The following is a 20,821-nucleotide window of genomic DNA, read 5'->3' as shown; positions in this document are numbered from 1 at the left end:
GGAGGGAGGAGGGAGGTGGGAGGAGGGTTCAGGATGGGGAACACATGTATACCTGTGGCAGATCCATTTCAATATTTGGCAAAACTAATACAAAATTGTAAAGTTTTCAAAAATAAAATAAAAATAAATAAATAAAAATCAGAAACTTAATTATCAATAGAAAAAAAATAAAAAATAAAAAAAATAAAAAGTGCTCTTATTAAATTACATAAAAGACATAATAATTAACAGTTTTGCCATTCATTTATTATTTGAGAAGTAACATGAGTTCTCACAGGAAATACCCTATCCATATTACTGGACTTATAAGGCATACTAAAATTAGTAGTAAATTAAATATCAAAAATTTAAATTCAAGTACCATAGACTCAATTCTGGTATCAGGTGAAAAGATACGTGGAGTGATGAAACCCAAAACTAGCAACATAATTTTAAAAACCAACTAAAGTTTCGAGCATTGTTTCTTTCCCTCTCCCATGGTGAAGATGAGGATAAATCGTTGCATGAATGAAAGGCAGGCAGTAAAAAGGAAGGCAAAAGAGAAAAGCCATCAAGTATATAACAATCAGCTCCTGAAGAATAGGATTATGGGTTTAACAATGCAAAACCAATGCTGTAAACATTATGATAATAACACCTTATAAATCTCTTCAACAGTTTAATAGACATAGTCATGTATATTATTAATTTATCAAATGTGTAAAATTTCCCTATGAGGGATGCAATGAAAAATTATTTCATTTTACCCATTTAAAAACTCAAGGCTTAGAGAGTTGTTATTTGGTGGGGGGAGTTGTTTTTCTCTTTGGCTTTGTTTTTGTTTTATTTTAGGGTCACAGGATCCTTAATCAATGCCAGAAATCAAAGCCAAGTTTTTACTGTATGAGTCAAATAATTGTGCTCTACATAGTTTATCTACCTACAAGTAGAGTAAGGGAAAAATATTTTACTTAATCAAAATGTCTTTATATATCTAGGTGGGGTGATCTTCATTATCTGATCATTTTTTAATTATCGGTTAAAAATAATACTGCTTTACTCAAACATAAACTTAAAGAGTTTTCTGCCTCAAATTTGAAATTACCCCATATTCATACACATGTTGCCATATAAAGAAAATAAATATTTATCTCTTTAACTATTATTATCAATAGCCTGAATGACTATTTCCTGTCTCTAAATTTATCCTATCTACATTTTAAATCTCTAAAGATTAAAAAAAAACCTTTCTCTGCTCCCCATCAATGACTGCAATATCCTGATGCTATCACTTTCAAACTGCTATTTTCCCATCAGCAGTACTTTTCACTGTTATGACTTCCCAACTGATACCTCTCAGCACCTTCACTTCCTACTGTCTGTTGCTCTCCAAGCCAGCAGAGCTCCTTGCAGTTCCTAAAACACACTGAGAATGCTCCTACCTCAGGGCCTTTGCACTTGTTCTTCTCCTGAAATACACATCCAGTCCCCTAATTTCCTGAAGGTCTTCATCCAAAATCACCACCTCATGTGCCCTACCCTGGACAGTTAATACAAATTTTAACTCTCCTCCCCACCTTTCCAAGTGGCACTAGTGGTAAAGAATCCACCTGCCAATGTAGGAGATGTAAGAGATACGGTTTCGATCCCTGGGTCGGGAAGATCCCCTGGAGGAGGGTATATTCACCTATTTATTTCTGTCTCTGCCCCTGAAGACTACACACTCTATTAGGCTCAGGTTCTACGTCTATTCTGTTCACCATTTTATCCCCAGCACCTAAAATAATATCCAGTACGTAGAAAGCCCTTATTATAATACTGATGAATATATGTGTGCTTAGCCGCTCACTTGTATATGACTCTACGATCCCATGGACTATAGCCCACCAGGCTCCTCTGTCTATGGGGATTCTCCACACGAGAATACTGGAATGGGTTGCCATGCCCTCCTCCACAGGATCTTCCCAACCCAAGGATTAAACCCAGGCCTCCTGCATTGCAGGCAAATTTCTTTACTGTCTAAGCCACCAGGGAAGCATGAATACATAAATATACAAAAATTTAAATTTAGTTGCATTCTATTAGTTAGCAACATGATCAGAGTACATGATTTCCTTTTTCCAGTTTTATTGAGATATCATTGACCTATAGCACTGGAAAAGTTTAAAGTATACAACATAATGATTTGATAGATGTATATATTATACAATGAACACCACAATAAGTGTAGTTAATATCCATCACTTAGTTATGCATTTTTTTCCTTGTGTTAAGAACTTTTAAAATCTATTCTCAAAATGAACACCACAATAAGTGTAGTTAATATCCATCACTTCACTTAGTTATGCATTTTTTTCCTTGTGTTAAGAACTTTTAAAATCTATGCTCAGCAGCTCTGAAATATACAATACTATATTGTTAATGACAGTCACATGCTGTACACTGCATCCCCAGAATTTACTTAACTTATAGTTGGAAGTGTGTTCTTCTGACCACCTTCACTCATTTCCCCCACCAGTCTCTGGTAACCACAAATCTGTTGTGTTCACATGAGTTCAGTTATTTAGATTCCACATACAAATGAGATCACATAATGTTTGCCTTGTTCCGGCTGACTTAACCTACTTAACATAATGCCTTCATGATTTCTTACCTAGGTTGCTGGCCTATGCATGACTCTAAACATTATTTTCTTCCATATCTCAAAAGAAAAATAAATACTGTTTAATGTAATCATAGTTGAACCCACAAATCTCCCCACTGAAGATTCTTAGACTCATAAAAGTTATATACATACTTGCTTACAGTCATACAACTATCTAAAGACCATGAGAATAAAAGCTTGCTTAAAGGAAAACAAATTGGTCAGTATAAAATAAAGCATCTTATCTGTTTTCTCTTCTGACTGGGAAGAACTGATCTTAGCTTCAGAAAATATTTGAGGCCTCTTACCATCCCTTATTGACATGCCACCTTCGACATGCAACCTAAGCTTCAAAACTCATGTTTCCAGCCTAAATGTGAAATAAAGTGCTCTGCTGCTGCTAAGTCACTTCAGTCGTGTCTGACTCTGTGCGACCCCACAGACAGCAACCCATCAGGTTCCCCCGTCCCTGGGATTCTCCAGGCAAGAACACTGGAGTGGGTTGCCATTTCCTTCTCCAATGCATGAAAGTGAAAAGTGAAAGTGAAGTCGTTCAGTCGTGTCCGACTCTTAGCGACCCCATGTACTGCTCTAGATAAATGTATTTTGAAATCTACGTGATCATCTCTTGATTTCTCAAAAACAAAATTCTGGAAAAATGAAGCACCATAAAAAAATTGATGTCACAGTCACACTCACCTCATTGTGAACCAGGTCCAGTGGTTCTATCATATACACAAAAGTATGATCTTCAAACATACCACTACGACACAAGGAACCACAGAAAGAGAGTTAACACATACAGCAAACACACTGTCTTTAAAAATGAGTGCATCTGAATAAATACCTTTATTCTGCCTCAAATCAAATTCACATATCTGCATGGAATCACCCTGTGGTCCTAGCACTGCACTAGACAAGGTCTGGGCTACGGAAAGTGCAAAAAGTGTACAAGAGACGTATACACATTATACCTGGTATGATTAGTTTTTGGAATTAAATGAACAGATAAGAAGGTCAAATTGGGATAGGACTATTGATGTTGTTCTAATATCTCGAGATATTACCGAACCATGTACAACTAGTACAAATTTGATTTGCAAATCCAGTATCATCTGTAAGAAAACAGGTTCTTAGTGTATAAGAATAATCTAAAAACATTTGATTCTGAAGAGGCAAACAGAATTATCTCTATGCTTGCAAATTGTGAATTTCTATTAAGACTGTGTTGGGAACCACATTTAATTTTGAGAGACACAGGATTTTTTGTAAAGTGTGTAAATAAGATTTTCAAGATCCTTTTCATCACATGGCCGTAACAGATTTTTCCACGAAGTGCTACTGTGTTTGAGTCTAAAAGGCACCTACAAATGTTTTTTAAGAACCTGCCTGAAAACCGAAGCACGGGCTCCTCTTCTTTCAAACCACCCTTGCCTGGCCACCTTCACCTTATCCTTAGGTTAAGCTGACTGATAGCTCTTCTGGGAGATATCTCTGGGAAACCTTTCTGGGCTAGCTTCAGCCGCCCTCAAAGTCCCTGTCCTTCTCCTTCACAGTACCCACCAAAATGGCAGTTAAATAACAATCTGTATAATCATTTATTTAATCTCTAAATCACCTGCGAACTCTAAGTGTTAAGAGAGCAGGGACTACGCCCTCCTTGTTCACCACATCCAGTCTCTATCCCAGGACTGGTACAGAAGAGTCACTAAAATAAATATCTATGAAAGACAAGATGGAAAGGGTGAAAGGAACGGAAGAAAGCAAGGCGATTCTCCCTATGAGAGTCCCACATACTGAAGTCCATTGCAGGTTGACAGAGCCACCCTTGAGTCCTTGACTCCTCTGATGTTTCCATGGTAGTAACAGTGCTCTCCACCCTGTAACACAGAAGAAGATTTTATTGATAAATGATGCTGTCTCCAGCATGATTCTCTCTTTGGGATGCATCTGTAAAGCCAAAAGAAAGGCAGGGATGATCCGAGAAACGCCTCCAGGTTGTTATGAAATCTCAATTTTACAACTTTTCTATAAGAAGCAGGTGTATATTCGACGTAATGAAGAAAAGGCTTTAACAGGAATAAGACATTAATGCAGCTGGAACAACTTTTATACCTTTCCTAAGCATGTGAGGGAGTAGACACTTAGCAGATATTGTTAGGGAATAAAACCATCTACATAACTAAGGTGATTCCCCCAAAGGTGGTGTTTATCATCATTTTTTATGGAAAACTACATAAGACTTGGCGGTTTGCTTTCCTACCTTTTAAAATCAGTTGATAAATTTTTTTAGAAATAATGTATGAATTTACTTTCCAAAGGCAAATAGTAACTGCAAGACCTATTTAAACACACACACACACACACAGAAGTTTCCTAGCACTTTCTCTCACCACCTCCATAGCAACTATTTTTAACACTTTCAGCTGTTTCTTCTGCTGTTTACCTACATATTTCTGAATGGAATATTTATACTGTTATATCCTAATTTATTTCACTTTAGAAATTACCTTCCTAATATAGAATCTCAAAAAGTCTTCTTGCCCACAATACATTCTAACACACATCAGAAGCCTTTGGTTAAATTATATTCAGTGTTTGTATTATGACTACACAAATATTGTTCATAGCTGTGCCACTCTGATGACATTGTCTTTCATGCTCTATTTTAAAATTTTTTGAGAACTTTTCTTTCTTCTTTGCTTTTCCATGTATTCAGCATGTGTACAGACCCTATTATCTAAAATATTATCTACAACTCTTCTCCTATGATCAATTATAGCAGGTAAGTTATCAAATCCATTTTGTTCCTGGAGACACACCGCTTGTTTCACTCTCATGCGAGGTCTGATGCATGGCTGCATCCCAGGACTGGTCTATAGCATCATTCTGGGAATTCCTCTGTCCTCTTTCTGTATTGAATCCTAGATCCTACGTCTTCTGCTTTCATGATCCCCTTTCCTGGAGGTACACACCCTCTGGTAATTTGTTGAAAAGGTATTTATGAAAGATAAACTTGAAAGTTGAAAACCCCGTTTCTATCTTCACACTAGATCATGTGGGTGGGGAGAGAATTCTAGATTGATAATTACTTTCTCTCAGTATTTCAAAGGCATTGTGCACACTTTTAAATCTTCTAATGTTGAGAATTGGAAGTTATTCTAATGTTAAACATTGTCCATACAATCTATGTTTCCCTTTTCAAGAAGATTGCAGGAAATTCTATTCATACCCATTTTCACAAAATCTCATGATGGATCTCAGGAGGGAACTTTGCTTATTGATTGTGCTGGGCACTTTCGAATCAAGAAAATGCATTCTACCCAATATTCTGTAATAACCTATATGGGAAAAAGAATCTGAAAAGAATGAATATCTGTATATGTATAACTGAATCACTTTGCTGCACACCCTGAAACTAATACAACATTGTTAATCAACAATACTCCAATATAAAATAATTTTTTAAAAAACCCTACGACTCCACATGAAACACATTTGGGCATGTGTCAGTGCAGGTAATAATAATATATATATTAAAATAGTAAAAAAAGAAAACGCATGCACTTCAGTTCTGGGAAACTTCTATTGTTTCTCTGATAAGCCCCTTCCTTTCCATTTTTCTCTACAAATTGAGCTCTTCTACTAAAGCAGAGGAATGGCTGCCTGGCTCTAGGGTAGGGAGTAGATCAGGGATTTAGTACCTTCTCCAAGTAGACTTTCAACCAGTCTTTCTGTTTTCTGGTACTTTCAATTCCTGGGGCTTTATGGGTGAAGAAACACAAGTCGGCTTGGTTCTGCTTGGTTTTGTCCCAGTGGAACTTAGCAGAGCAAGAAAAACTCAAACCTAGGACAACTACTCTTCATCCATCTACTTTCTAGCTCCTACAATCTCATGGACACCTCTTCTTAGCTGTCTTCTCTTCTCTTAATCCTTGTGGGTTTATACCCTTTTTTAAATTCCTTAACTGTTGAGTATGTCACTATAACGAACTAGAGATAAATATAAGCACGGAATCCACACTGTCTAAACAGAAGTTTCCTATTTTTTTAATTTAATATTGAAATGTAATTTCCCTGGTGGCTCAAATGATAAAAAACCTGCCTGCAATTCAGGAGACCTAGGTTCAATCCCTGGGTTGGGAAGATACCCTGGAGAGGGGAATGGCTACCCACTCCAGTATTCTTGCCTGGAGAATCCCATGGATAGAGGAGCCTGGCAAGCTACAGTCAATGGGGTCACAAAGAGTTGGACACGACTGAGAAACTAACACACACACACATATAGCTGATTTACAATGTTGTACTAGTTTCACATGCATAGCAAAAGGATTCAGTTATACACACATATACGAGTAGAAGGGACTTCCCTATAGCTCAGATGGTAACGAATCCGCTCGTAATGCAGGAGACCTGGGTTCGATCCCTGGGTCAGGAAGATCCCCTGGAGAAGGAAATGGCAATCCACTCCAGTATTCTTGCCTGGAGAATCCCATGGACAGACGAACCTGGTGGGCTACAGTCCATGGGGTCACAAAGAGTCAGACACGACTAAGTGACTAACACACACGCATATTGAGTACAGTTCCCTATATACAGCAAGTCCTTGTTGATTATTTTATATATACAGTGGGTATATGTTAATCCCAAATTTCTTAAATAGAATATTGACTTTGACTTTTTATTGATGATTTACAGTCATCTTGATCACTGCTTATTAAGCTGTATTACAATAGCCTTAGATGATATTTAAGTGCATAAAAGGGTGCACCCACATACCAAATGACCACTCCCCAATCAACTCAGTTTGTTTCCTTTTAGTAAAGTTTCAAGGTTAGTTTCTAAAATTGGTATTACAATCTTGTTACTATTTTGTAAAGTGTTGCTTTTGCTTCTCAAAAATCTACTCCCATGCACAAATATTGACTTCTATATACTTTGCCAAATTCTATTTGCATATTCAACTCTGAAACTTGTTGGGGAAAATGGTACCACACATTTCAGTAATTTGATAATCCAAATTAATACCCTGTAATTAAATATCAGACTCTTCCCATGATTCTAAAAACCACCATAGGAAACTGTAAATTCCATCAAACCAGTTATAGAGCACTTTGTGTCACACCAAAAAGCTATCTTGAGTCGGGTGACTGTTAGAAGTGCGCAGCAAACACTGTCATATTTACTTGACCTTTCTTAAAAAAGCTCTATTTTTTATATTTTCCTGCAAATAATCTTTTTTCCCAGAAAATATTTCCAAGTCTTTTCTTATACTTCAGTTTCACTCGCTTGCACTGAAAACTGAAAGCTGATGCTCTTTGGTATCTGTTTTAATTAAGGCAGAATATCATCTGAGGAGAAGGCAATGGCACCCCACTCCAGTACTCTTGCCTGGAAAACCCCATGGACAGAGGAGCCTGGTGGGCTGCAGTCCATGGGGTCGCTAAGAGTCAGACACGACTGAGTGACTTCACTTTCACTTTTCACTTTCATGCATTGGAGAAGGAAATGGCAACCCACTCCAGTGTTCTTGCCTGGAGAATCCCAGGGACGGGGGACCCTGGTGGGCTGCCGTCTATGGGGTCGCACAGAGTCAGACACAACTGAAGCAACTTAGCAGCAGCAGCAGCAGCAGCATCTGAAGGGAACTGTTTGGTTCACGGTATATGTGGATGTGGAGCACCATACTTCCAGGACTTTGAGACTTGCAGTAATATCTAATCCCTGATGTTTATCATCATAAGAAAGCTTTAATATCTAACTTGTGTAATTATATTAAACACTACACGCAATTTGGCAAGTCCTAATTTAGTGTTAATATTAGTAGTATTAGAAGACTTTCTGACTTCCTTATTGCTTAATTTACACTAAGTTTTTGAGGAAGCATTACCAGAAAAATACTATTTGGCAACTGTCCAGATTATGTAGCACTTTGTTAATGTCACCACAAAGTAAGATCTTTGGGTATTTCATATTAAATAAATCCCTGTTGAGAAGTATTCCCTCTTGGGTATCAGGATGACAGGAGCAGGTCAGGTCAGAGGGGCCTCTTCCAGGGGGAGGGCCTTGTTAATGAAGACACTGGATAGTCAGTTCCCAGGGTGCCTCCATCCAAGGTACTAGCCAGCTGAAACCCTTGCTGCCTAACAGTCACTGCCATCTCTGTGTACAAACAGGGAGAGAGTCACAAAGTACTAAAAGGCTCTGCCGCAGACAGTGGAAAGCTAAACTGAATCCCACTTCTGCAGGCTTCAGTGTTTCTGCAATCAGGAAGACCTGAGACAGTTCAAGAGCACTGGTCAGAGACTTTGAGATCACCACCTCTGAGGGGGTCACAGACCTGTAACTAGGCAAACAGCAGGTAGGAGAATCAAAAAGGGCTCACCTGATGCACGACACAAGACAGTCTATATGTGTCTCCAGGGGCATCAGCATTTTCAGATTAAAAATTGTCGGGTACTTATATTCAACAAAAATGGAGAATCTAATAAGTGGAGATTATTGCATTGTCAAAAGGACTTAAAATAGGATGCATATACCTGAATGTGAATACTGCAAAATAAGGATACAAAAAAATATTTCAGAGAATTGGACAACTTGAGAACCCAACACCAGTTTAATTATTTATCTTTGCTAAACTCAAGGGGAAAAAATGTCCAGGTATCAAAACATTTACATGTCCTAATTTATACATTTATAAATATAGCTGTACTACATAAATTTTAGTGCTATATATATTTTTAGTAGTTCACGCAAGTTATACTATTCAGATTTAAAATAACTTTGTAGGGAGCCAGTGTGGGATGAGTGTTTTTTTTAACCTCCCAGCCAAGAGCCTTGCCCACAGAAGCTCATTGCCTCTGACAATACTCAGCATTCATAGAAGAAGTGAGTTTGAGCTTGACCATGGTGCTGACTTGATAAGGAAACACACACACACACAGATTCTAGGAGGGCAACATGATTAAGATGACAAAGAAAAGAACCAAGGTGAGAATAGAATATAGAACCTACAAGGGCAGGGACTTTTATCTGCTAGGTTCACCATTGCATATCCAGCTTCTAGAATAATGTGAGATCAGAGTGAGTGAAATCAACAGCTGTTTAATGAATGAATAAAAATGGTCTTGTCACTTAGGCTCATGAAGAAGCCAGTCTTAAAGGACCAAAGGATTCAGGTTTGTTGAAACAGTGGGTAAATAAACTCCCATTACCTATCTGAGGTTTTGTGCTTTTTTTAGTTTTTTTTTTTTTTTTTTTGAGACACTCTTTTGTGATTCAGTGAGTTTTAATATATTAAAATAGAATTGTGGGACTTCTCTGGCAGTCCAGTGGTTAGGATTCCGCACTTCCACTGCAGGGGGCACAAGTTCTATCCGTGATCAGGAAACTAACATCCTGCATGCCAAGTGGGGCGGTCAAAAAAAATAGAGGCTGCCACTGAACAACTTAGAATATGGGAAAGTAGAGAAAATGTGTTCCTCCTGGAGGGAGGTGAATCTCACCCCCCAAAAAAGAGGAAGGGACTATGCAGACATGCTCAGCTCCTTCCCATCAGTTAAAGTGTTCTTTCTTCCCTGGGCAAGAGTGAGCAAAGAAATAGGAAGAAGCCAGGGTGAGAAAATACAGTTAGGAAAGGACAATATCCCCACCCGATAAAAATGAAGAGTAACAAGGAAGGTGGGGACAGAACCGTTGTTACCTATCCACTCAGTCTTACACTGCTGGTAGTTCCTTTACTAAGAGGAGAAACCAAAGTATTAGCAAGCATTTAAAGTGAATGGTTCACCTATAAGGGATTTAATAGAAATATACTAAATTGAAAAAGAACTATTATACCATTATATTGATGCCTAACTCCTTTAGAACTGATACACTAAAAAATAACTTATGATAATAGGTTCATCAATAACGTTGACCAACAAATCAACAAAGTTGTTTTGTTGTATACTGTGTACAAAGCATCATGCTAGGAACTGCTGGTGCAGAAGCAAAGTTCTTTCATATGCACTTACTAATACCTGGCACCTATTCTATCCTGCCTACTTAATCTGTTGACCTCTCAGTTCCTATATTCACTTCACAAGGAAAGAAGCCCCTTTAATTCACTTTCATTCAACAAAAATAAAAGCATAAGACATTAACCTCTTCTTAGTTAAAAGTGGGAACTAGGTGGGGGCTTGGTCATCATGAAATGGGAACACCTAGACATGTAGTAGCTCTGAAGTGTGACTCATCATTTTGTTTGAAACTAATTCCCAGAATATTTTAAATGTACACATTTATATTTCACTTTAAGGCCAAATAAGCTATTAGTGATTCTGTTCCTCCCTCGTCATTTGAATAATACTGTGTGTGTGTGTGTGTGTGTGCACGCACGTGTGTACTTTTGTCTAAATAATTTGAGATATTTGGAAGAAAGTTTGCAAGGTGTAAAAACAGGCTTATTTAACTTGCCATTCTTATATACTAATTTTCTTTTCTGGTATTCGGTATGAAGATTTTCTTAACATGGAACACAATGTGAACTTTAAAGACACACTTTTAAAAATAGATATGCAATGATAGTAGGAGTATGAATTTATACAAAATTTTAGAAAGAAAAACTGTGAATATGTAGCAAAAGCCTTAAAAATGTACCAACTCTTTAACCCAGAAAATTCCATTCTTGAAAGTAATCCTTAAGCAATTATTAAAGAAGTACACAAAATATATTTAGAAGGGTTTTACTTAAAGTTATGGCAACCCACTCCAGTTTTATTGCCTGGAGAATCCCCATGGATAGTGGAGCTGGTGGGCCAAAGTCCATGCAGTCACAAAGAGTCAGACACGAGTGAGTGACTAAGCACCAGTACTTAAAATTATTTGTACAGTGAAATATTAGAAGCAATTTTAAATGTCTATCATTGTGGGATTAAACAAATTATAGCAAATGAATTGGATACAACATTATACATCTTTTAAAAACAAAAGTTTAGCAGAAATTTTAATGCCTGTTAAAATATTTATAATATTGTTAGGCTAAAAACAATTTTATTTTCTCTGTTCTACTGTAAATTACCAAAACTTTGCAAGTAAATTTATGGGTATAAGTTGATTATTACCTAGGACTTCATTCTCAGAAGGAAAATGAACAGCTCAAAAGGGGTTATATAAATGATCTGGTTGCAGGTTTCATCGCCTAAGTTATTTCCAGTATTCTGCTGGTCTGAGGAGCTGGGTATTTCTTTATTCCTTTATCAATCCTAATGTCATTTTCCTAGAAGTTGAAAGAACGACCATTCTTCCATCAGGGATATATAAATAATTGTATTCCCTTCCTGGAACCTCCAAACAAGTTCTCAAGATCCATTTGTTTGATTTGAACTTTTTTTTCAGATTCCTGATAACTGTAACCAAGTTGTTTCTAGACATGTTCCTCAAATTTATATTCCCACCAATATTACTGTGACTATTATTGGATATTATGATTTTTTTAAGAAATATGATAATTTAACATTTTACAAGATGCCATTTGTATTCTCATTTTAACTTGCATTTCTTATAAAAATTTTACCAGCCATTTGTATTTTTCTTTTCTGAAATATACATTTATGTCATTCATCCATGTATGCTTACATGGTTTATCTTTCATCAATATGTAATTTAGATTAATTCAAAGCATGTACAAATTGGCACAGAACATTGCCATGTTTGTTAAAAATGTTCTAATCTGAAATATTTTATTAAAAATTTGCTTTATATTGTTTCATGAAATAAAATATGTATATATATTTTTAAAAATTTCTCCCACAGGATAGTGTATACCATATCAACTCGGGTTTGGGAGTGTGAGAGGCTTACGTGTAAGCTAAGTCACTTCAGTCGTGTCCAACTCGTTGCAACCCTATGGACTGTGGCACACCAGGCTCCTCTGTCCATGGGATTCTCCAGGGAGGAATACTGGAGTGGATTGCTGTGCCCTTCTCCAGGGGATCTTCCTGACCCAGGGATCAAACCCTCATCGCTTATGTCTCCTGGCATTGGCAGGTGGGTTCTTTACCACTAGTGGCACCTGGGAAGCCCATATATATAGATACACACAAATAAAAAACAGACTGTTACCACTTATTCATTAAATATGAAGCAAGTAAGGTTGAGTATATAAGCTGTTTGGAGAAAATGGGTCATAAATAAGAAAAAAAAAATGAACATGAAACAAACTGCAATGAACACTTCTTTTGTCAGTGCTAAAATACTCTTTGTTTTAAATTTCATTTACAATTGATACAAGATTTGACATGTCTAATCCATGACAGGACCTCCATTTGGGACCTCAAATGACCTCTGGAGGCCAATTAGCTATTCCATTTCCTTAAAAAAAAAAAAAAAACTTTCTTAGTGAGAAGTTTGGATCAGGTTACAGAGGCCTGCAAAGGTGGCTCATTTGCTGAGTCTGTAAAGGTCTCTTGCAATCTTCCCTTCTCCAGACTCATGATTCAGCATCTGCAGTGCTCACGGCACTGGCACAGCTGACAGAAGCTTTGGTTTGTACAAATGCCAGGCAGCACTGTTCCCAAGCTTGATTTAGCATTTCTGTTCACTTTCCCCAACATTAACTTTTAGGGAGATTCGACAACCCCCACCAAGATGCAGCCTAAGGCGAGAAGCGACAGACTAGTGAGAGTAATACATGGAAGTTCTTAATCTGAGGCATAAAATTCAAAGGTTTGGAACATACATCAAATTACAAATGTGCCCACTATTAGGTGGGCAGTTATAAATCCTAAAAAATGCCATGACCCTTGGGCAGTATTCAGTTCAGGCTACCTAGAAATATCTGTGGAGAGGATATAAGATGGCCCAGCCCAGTTCCTCACACTGTACAACCCAGCAAGCCCACACTTTTGTGCCAGTGCTCATTAGCAATCAAGAAACAAAATCCAGTAATGTTTCCCCACCTTATTTTGTTTCTCTGCTTGCATCCCATGCCTGAGGCATCCGTGGACACACCTTATGCTCAGAGGTGCTCCATAACCTTCCTACAACTCAGAGTCTCTGGATGCAGCCATTCCAGGAATTTTCACCCTGACTGGGGGAGATCAACTGTGTTCCTTACATACAAGTAATCTCTCTCTTGTTTAATCTAAATCCACGTTTCCTTATCGATTCTCTATGAAAAGAACAGTTAATCTCCAATGAAGGAAATCAAGCACCGAATTGCATTGATATTACAATGCTTGGTGGCCATGAGAAGGTTTATTTGTCCTCTTTCTGCCTCCATTTCTTCCTCTGCACAACAGGAATAATAATGCCCACGTCACAGAACTATTGTGAAGACTGACAGGGAGAATGTTCCCTATATTTTCCTTTTCCCATCTGTCCTCTGTCCTTGGGCACCAAAGTCCCTTGGACTAAACAGTCACTCTAACAGCCCCTCCAGTCTGATCATTCAGTTTCTCTGACCATGAGCCTGGTGCTGCCCTGGAACTGGAGAAGTCTTGATACCATCCACTTACATAACCAAAACAATGAACATTTCCTTATTGACTGGAGCATTTAATGTTATCTCAAACATTTGTAAATTTTAATAAATTTCTCCTAAATGTATATTAAATTTAAAAATAATAGCTTTTATAAGAGGCCACAGTATTTTAGTGAGACAGATAGCAAAACAATGCAGTGTGCAATGAACAGTGTTCTATGAATAAGAATATTTATACTATAGGATGTCCATATGCTGGTGACCATACCTTAGAGTACTGTGGTTTCCCATTTTCATAGTGAATCTCCACATAATCAGAAGACAGCAAACCACTACAAAGGAAAGAAAATACAGTGATTTCCATATCTAACATACTTGGCGGTTGTAAAAATAACCAGCTCAATAAATGGATGTGAGAGTTATGTAAACCACAAAGCTCTCCTGTCCACAGTAAGGGCAGAACAGATGTCATCAACAGTGCCAAATGTTATCCAGCAACAAATCACTCCTCCATCTGTTAAAAAGGGTAAAATATGGATAATTTAAAGATGAACTCTTTTTATACACACATTCATCATTTGATTGATATGTTACTATGGAACAAACAAAGAGGCAGGTAACAGGAGAAGATGAGCACTATAAAAAGTCACAGTTACACTCTAACTAATTGGAAACTCAAAACAATCATTGAGGAAGAGTACAGAGAAAAGACCAGACAGAAAATATTTTAGGCTTTTCAAGTCACAGGGTCTGTATATCCACTATTCAACTCTGCTATTTTATCCTGTAAGTTGCTACAGGCTGTACAGTTGTGTTCTAATAACACCTCATTTATGTGAAATCTGAATTTCACATAATTTTCACCCATCAGGAAATATTTTTCTCCTTGAATTTTTTGCAACCATTTGGAAGTTTAATAAATATTCTTCACTCGAGGATTACAAAAGCAGAAATACCAGATACGGCCTGTGGTCCACAGTTTGCTAACTCCTGGAATAAAATAATAGTTAAGAACGTAGATTTTGAAGTCAGAGCAAGGTTTAAAACCTAGCCCAGCTCCTTATTAGTAGTGTGACCATGGGCAAGGTACCCAACTCAGGCTTTACATGAGTCACACGAAGACAACAGAGTGTGAATCGCATAGACACTAACAGGATTAAATGAAACCACCCATATGAGAACTCAGGGCTGAGTACGTGCCCAGTAACGGGCACTGCAGCTGTCACTATTTTTAACTCAGCTTCCTCCAACACATTTCCCTTTATACAAGGTAGGAAATACAAAATAGGTGCCTCCAAATGAGCACAGAATTGCTAGGGCATCTGGGTTCCTGTTTCAGCTGCACCACTAGAAATAATGGTAACAAGACATCACTCACGTTGACCGAGTACTCACTACATCCCAGCCACTGTTCTAGGGACTATCAAGGGAGAACTCACTTAGTCCTAATGGTAACTGAAGGACAACAGTAGATTCAACCATGAGCCAAGGGCATGCCCTATATTTAGGTCTCCATTTCTTCTGTAAGAAAAAAGGCTGGAGCAGACGATGTCTCAGGAAGGCCTGCTCTGACATTCTGTCTTCCATAACTCTGCCTACCAGTAGGTTTTCTTGTTGGGAAATCTCGACACTGCTTCTTTAACAAAAGGACGGGAGGACTCAAGGATTTTGCATCATTTTGAGAGCTGCACCTGATGTGGTTCTACTATGACCCAGTGTGGAGGGTCTGGAGGAGGCTTGGAGCCAATCAACAGAGTAACTGGGAGTCACATGAGCGTCTGGTCCAGCCTGGTTTCTGGTGTGAGCTGAAGGACAACAACACAGAAATAAGGCAGATGCTTGTATCTTGGACAGGTTTTTCTATTGAAATTACTAATCAAATGTGTGTCTATTGAAAATTCTACATTTGAAACTAACAACTTACGGTACCATCTACTCATTCCCTTCTCAAAATCTCAGTAATAGCAGAAGTAATGACAGAAGCTTCCCTTGTAGCTCAGCTGGTAAAGAATCCGCCTACAAGGCAGGAGACCCTTGTTCGATTGATGGGTTGGGAAGATCCGCTGGAGAAGGAATAGCCTACCCACTCCAGTATTCTTGGGCTTCCCTTGTGGGGCTCAGCTGGTAGCAAATCCACCTGCTATGTGGGAAACCTGGGTTCAACCCCTGGGTTGGGAAGAAAGGCTACCCACTCCAGCATTCTGGCTTGGAAAATTAGGTCGCAAAGAGTCAGACACGGCTGAGCGACTTTCACTTTCACTTTCTTCAATGACAGTTCTCAGCTCTCTATACTTGGGAGAACCTGACACAGTGCAGAAACTTCTTTCAGTTCTAGTTAATGAAGTCAGCACCATGAATGTGCATAAGCAGGGTTGTTGATGACAACATTTCTCCCAGGAATATTTCCACAACACCACGAGGCAGAGAGGCTGCACTAACTGCATTTTAATTACCTCTCTCTACAGGTAATTCATTATTTTCAAAATCCTCAACCACACCATCCCTGGAGCATGTCTAACAGTTGAAAACAAGCCTATTTTAGACCCCCTACTTTTGCTTGTAATTACAAAAGCAGATAATAACATTCTAACCACTAACCACTAGATATGATAAAGGTCACTTTACCATATTTCTCTCTTTTCAAGGTCTTTTGCCCACCACAGACATACCTATTTCTACTATCTCCCACATGTGAGAATCTTAAAGAAGAGAAATAGCCACTTTTCTAGGAGCCTATGACAAATAGAGACAGACCTAAGACCATATGCTCCCTGTGACAGAGGTGCTCCTCTCTCCCGCCTCCTATAAATAGCACCACATCCTGACTTGCACCACCCTTTCCTCCTGTCTGACCAGAGCCATCTCTGCCTTAAAACGGTTTCTTTCACTTATCACAGTGTCCCCAGCACCTGGCATGATGCCTGGTGCATAGCAGGTGCCTAATCAACATTTGCTGAGTGAGCGAACATCTACGAACATCCACTCCATGCCAGGCCCACACCGTGTGCTGGAAAGGTGGGATGAAGCATGCTACTCTCCCAGACCGAAACTAAGCAAATCAGCACAAACGTATGAGATTCGCCATCTCATCCTAAAATGGCATTTGTAATCTTCCTGAAGGTGAATTAATGTCAACTGAAATGTAATCTCATTATAAAAGTCTTAATGTGATTTCAAAACAAGACTTTTCAGTGAGGGACAAGTAACACTGGAGAAAAAGAACTGAACAGCTAGTGGTGTGGTGCCCTGTCTCCAGCCACACCCTGCAAAGAAAAAGCAGGTCATCTGTATCTCTGTACGCCTGAAGATAAGCTGTCTGGCAATCTCTGCCTGCAGATGCTCTCCAAGGCCTTCCCTCCACCTCTGCCCTCTGCAGTTTCCCTAGCAGAATTTCCTGTCGGGAACAGACTGTTCTAACAGTCCAATACTGATCTACTTAACAATTACGGTTCCAAGTATAAACTGTCATTTTACTTTGATGATCAGCCAACTAGGCGTTTGGTTCTGAGTTATCTGATAATGTGAGGGAACTGATGAAAAGGAATTTCTGAACATTTTAAATTCTGAAATATACATCCTTTTTCTAGGCATTTAAGTCACAGAAAAGCTATAGACCCCAGCTACTATAGTGCTTCTCATGCAGGTTATCTGGTGAAAGAGAGGTGGCCTTTGGAAGTAAAGAGATAAATGTAGGATGGAAGTTCAAAGCAAGATGGAAGAGAGTGGAAGAGCTGGAATAAGGAAATTCTCTTTTGGTATTGTTATGGAATCCTCTCACCCAGCACCTTCATGGTGAATCTGCACAAAGGTAGTGAAGAGAACCTGAACTCTAAAGTCAGACAATATGATTTTATTCAACATATGAAGAACAGATGTAAGCACCTTGAAGATGCTGAACTCCAAGAGCAAGAGAATGGCAAGACTATTTAAACATGGCAACGAACCAAGAGTCATAGCAATGACGGAGGAGACTGTGGCAGAAATAATGCTGAGTATCCACCCAATCGCATTTTGTCTTTCTTCCCGGCATGGTAAGACTACATTTCATAGCTTTCCCAGCATTTAGGATGGGATCAAGAGATTGAATTTAGGCTCAAGAGATATGAGTGGAAGTGATGTCCACACTTCCAGTTTGAACATTAAAATCCAGGCATGACTATCAGAGCTCTCTCTTCCCTGGAATTCTGAAGTCATACGTCCCAGATGGCATAGCTACAAGGTGGATGCCGTCTAGGTTCCTACATCGTGATTTGGAGAACAGCTTCTTAGGAAAGTCACTCATTTTATATTAGACCATACCATGGGTAAAAGACAAAATATTACACTGTTAATTCTCAGATTTCATCTTTATTTTGAAACATGCTCAAAATGATCCTAATTCCAGTATGTATCACAAGAAAAAGTTTTATAAATTTATGTTGAAAGAATTTCAGAATCATCAACAAATATACAGAGAGAACTGCTATTAAGATCTAGACATTGAAAATTCATACAAAGAGAAGTTTGGCCTATATAAATATCTGTTGGCGTCCTTGAGTTTGAGATGGTGTGTCTAATGAAAGAAGATATATGAACAGTCAGGTGGTCAAAACTCCAAAAGTCTATACCTTACATTCCTCCAGGGAGGTTCATTATGGAAAAGCCAAGGGAGGATCTGAGTAACTGGAAGTTACTTACCAAGAATCCCTAGAGCCTGGAAAAGTCATTAAGGAAGAAGAGTGAATGACTTCTTTGGAAAATAACTTGAATCATTTAAAGAAAGAAAGAACTATATGCTTTCTTTTGGACCATCCTGGTCATGATAGGCTATGAGTGGGTTCATCAAGCAAACTAATTTGTTTAGAAAGAGATGACATAGAGAACAAGACCCTTGCACTCTAAGGAAGACTACTAGGAAAGACAAACATCGGACCACAAGAAAGTCATTTGTTCTAAGTCAGTTAAAGATCATTTACTTCCTTGAAAAAGTAGTCAAACTACCGATCTCTAAAGTCTCTTCCAGTTTTGAAATCTGCATTCACTTCAATTAATGAAATGATCCCTCAGTCTACACCTCTGATTAGGAAATTGAGAATAATCTCTTTTGGAGGGACCTGAGGCCCATACAGCATTCCTTCACCAGCAGAGCTAGGGGAAAAGTCTAGAAGAACAGTAGCAAGCACCAAGGCTGAAGCACTGGCTGGCCATATGATTTATCATCCAAATCAGGATACAGAAAGAGGCATATTAATAATTATTCCAGGACAACAGACATAAACCAGGAAGGACTGTCCTGGAAAAATGGGGACATATGGTTACTCTGCCTAAGGGCCAAATTTCAGGTACACACATTAAGTTCTACAGAGAAGGTTAGGCTAGTCTACAAGGTGAAAAATACCCCAAAGCTGAGATGTTACTAAGCCAGTAGACTGTGAACATGTCTCCTTCTCCAGCTGCTTCTGGGTTTTACATGGCCACTGTTTTTGGACAGACTTAGGATCTCTCTCTCTCTCAGCACTTGACGTCAGGAAGTACGTCAGAGGAGAATGAGCAGTTTGAGATGCAGAAACCAGAAATCTGTGAATCTACATTCACCACGATACACTGGATCTGTCAGGTCCTGACCAGCCATTCTCCTTGCCACTCAATGTCTTTGCTCTTAAAGAAACAGTATCACTAATATCCTAATTCCATTCGAGGTGGTAAAATATGTAAATTACTTCCATATGTTTTCATATTAGGACTGGAACAGAGGTCAATATTTGCGTGAACAGTGAAAGACTATGTCTAGAAAAGAAAGGAGTGTCACCGATGCCAATTTTCATAATGGAAATTCACTCATCTGATTATCTTCTGCTTGACAACTTTTAACTCCTCAGTATTAGGATCCCTGAGCATCCTACATGGCTCCTAACAGACTCACCCTGGAGGTCTGCCCTTCAGCCCACCAGGTGTTACACTTGAAGTAGGCTGGGACCTGGGACCCTTTTCCAGGGTGCTTGCAATTTGCACCTGGACAACAAAATACAAGAAACCATAAGAGACTAAAAATAACTACACACCTGCTGCAGTGGGAGCAATTATGAGCAATAACATACAAAAAGGCCACGAACCAACTACCATGATGGAGGTGCCGGGAGCAAAAGCAAGGTACTGCATGTGATCCCTGCACGCAGCATCAGCAACGGGGTAGGCAGACCTCCTAAGCTACCCCTCCAGCCCCACCCACTCACTGGTGCACCCTCCCCTCACCCTATTTGAGGAACCAGCCTGCCCTCCGTGGAGAGCAAGCAAGAGTACCTGTTACTTGTTTTCGTTCTCTCATGCTACAGCACAAGTTTCAATAAAGCCTTGCCTGGAATTCTCATCTGCCCTCTTATCAATTTCTACTGATGAAAAAGTCCAAGGACCCAGGTTGGTAACATATTCGTTTATTTGATAACAATAAATGCTGAGCACTATGGAGAGTCTCAGCTTCATGGGGCATCAAGGAGAACAGTTTTGGACAACAAAGCACCATGCCTGCTCCCTCTTTCCATCAGTTTTACTTTTTTCCTTTTATACACCTAACTTTTAATTCATTAAATTATCACTCTGAATTGTAATGAGGAGAGATATAGACTTTAAACTTAGTACATTCATACAAGTGGAAGCTTGTAAATTTACTATTATCCTCATGGTGCTTTCCTTTTTGAAAACAACAAAGATTGTAAGAAGATTCTTCAACCACCACTTTTCTCAAGTTTTAAGAAAAA

The 20,821-nt window shown here is 38.7% G+C and overlaps 1 protein-coding gene across 1 annotated transcript in view; it reads right to left on the bottom strand.

The window, feature by feature from the left end:
* ADAM23 (ADAM metallopeptidase domain 23) overlaps positions 1-20,821 on the bottom strand; it is a 199,153-nt gene that overhangs the window by 77,657 nt on the left and 100,675 nt on the right. Inside the window, exons 5-7 of the mRNA XM_010861278.1 lie at positions 14,356-14,419; positions 4,421-4,503; positions 3,323-3,386 (exon numbers count right to left, since the gene is read on the bottom strand). Of these exons, the coding sequence (XP_010859580.1) occupies positions 3,323-3,386; positions 4,421-4,503; positions 14,356-14,419 (211 nt within the window). The remainder of the gene's footprint in view (positions 1-3,322; positions 3,387-4,420; positions 4,504-14,355; positions 14,420-20,821) is intronic.

Source organism: Bison bison, unplaced genomic scaffold, assembly GCF_000754665.1.
Source record: "Bison bison bison isolate TAMUID 2011002044 unplaced genomic scaffold, Bison_UMD1.0 scf7180017864471, whole genome shotgun sequence".
NCBI classification, from domain to species: domain Eukaryota; kingdom Metazoa; phylum Chordata; class Mammalia; order Artiodactyla; family Bovidae; genus Bison; species Bison bison.
This window is presented reverse-complemented; position numbering and strand designations above follow the sequence as displayed.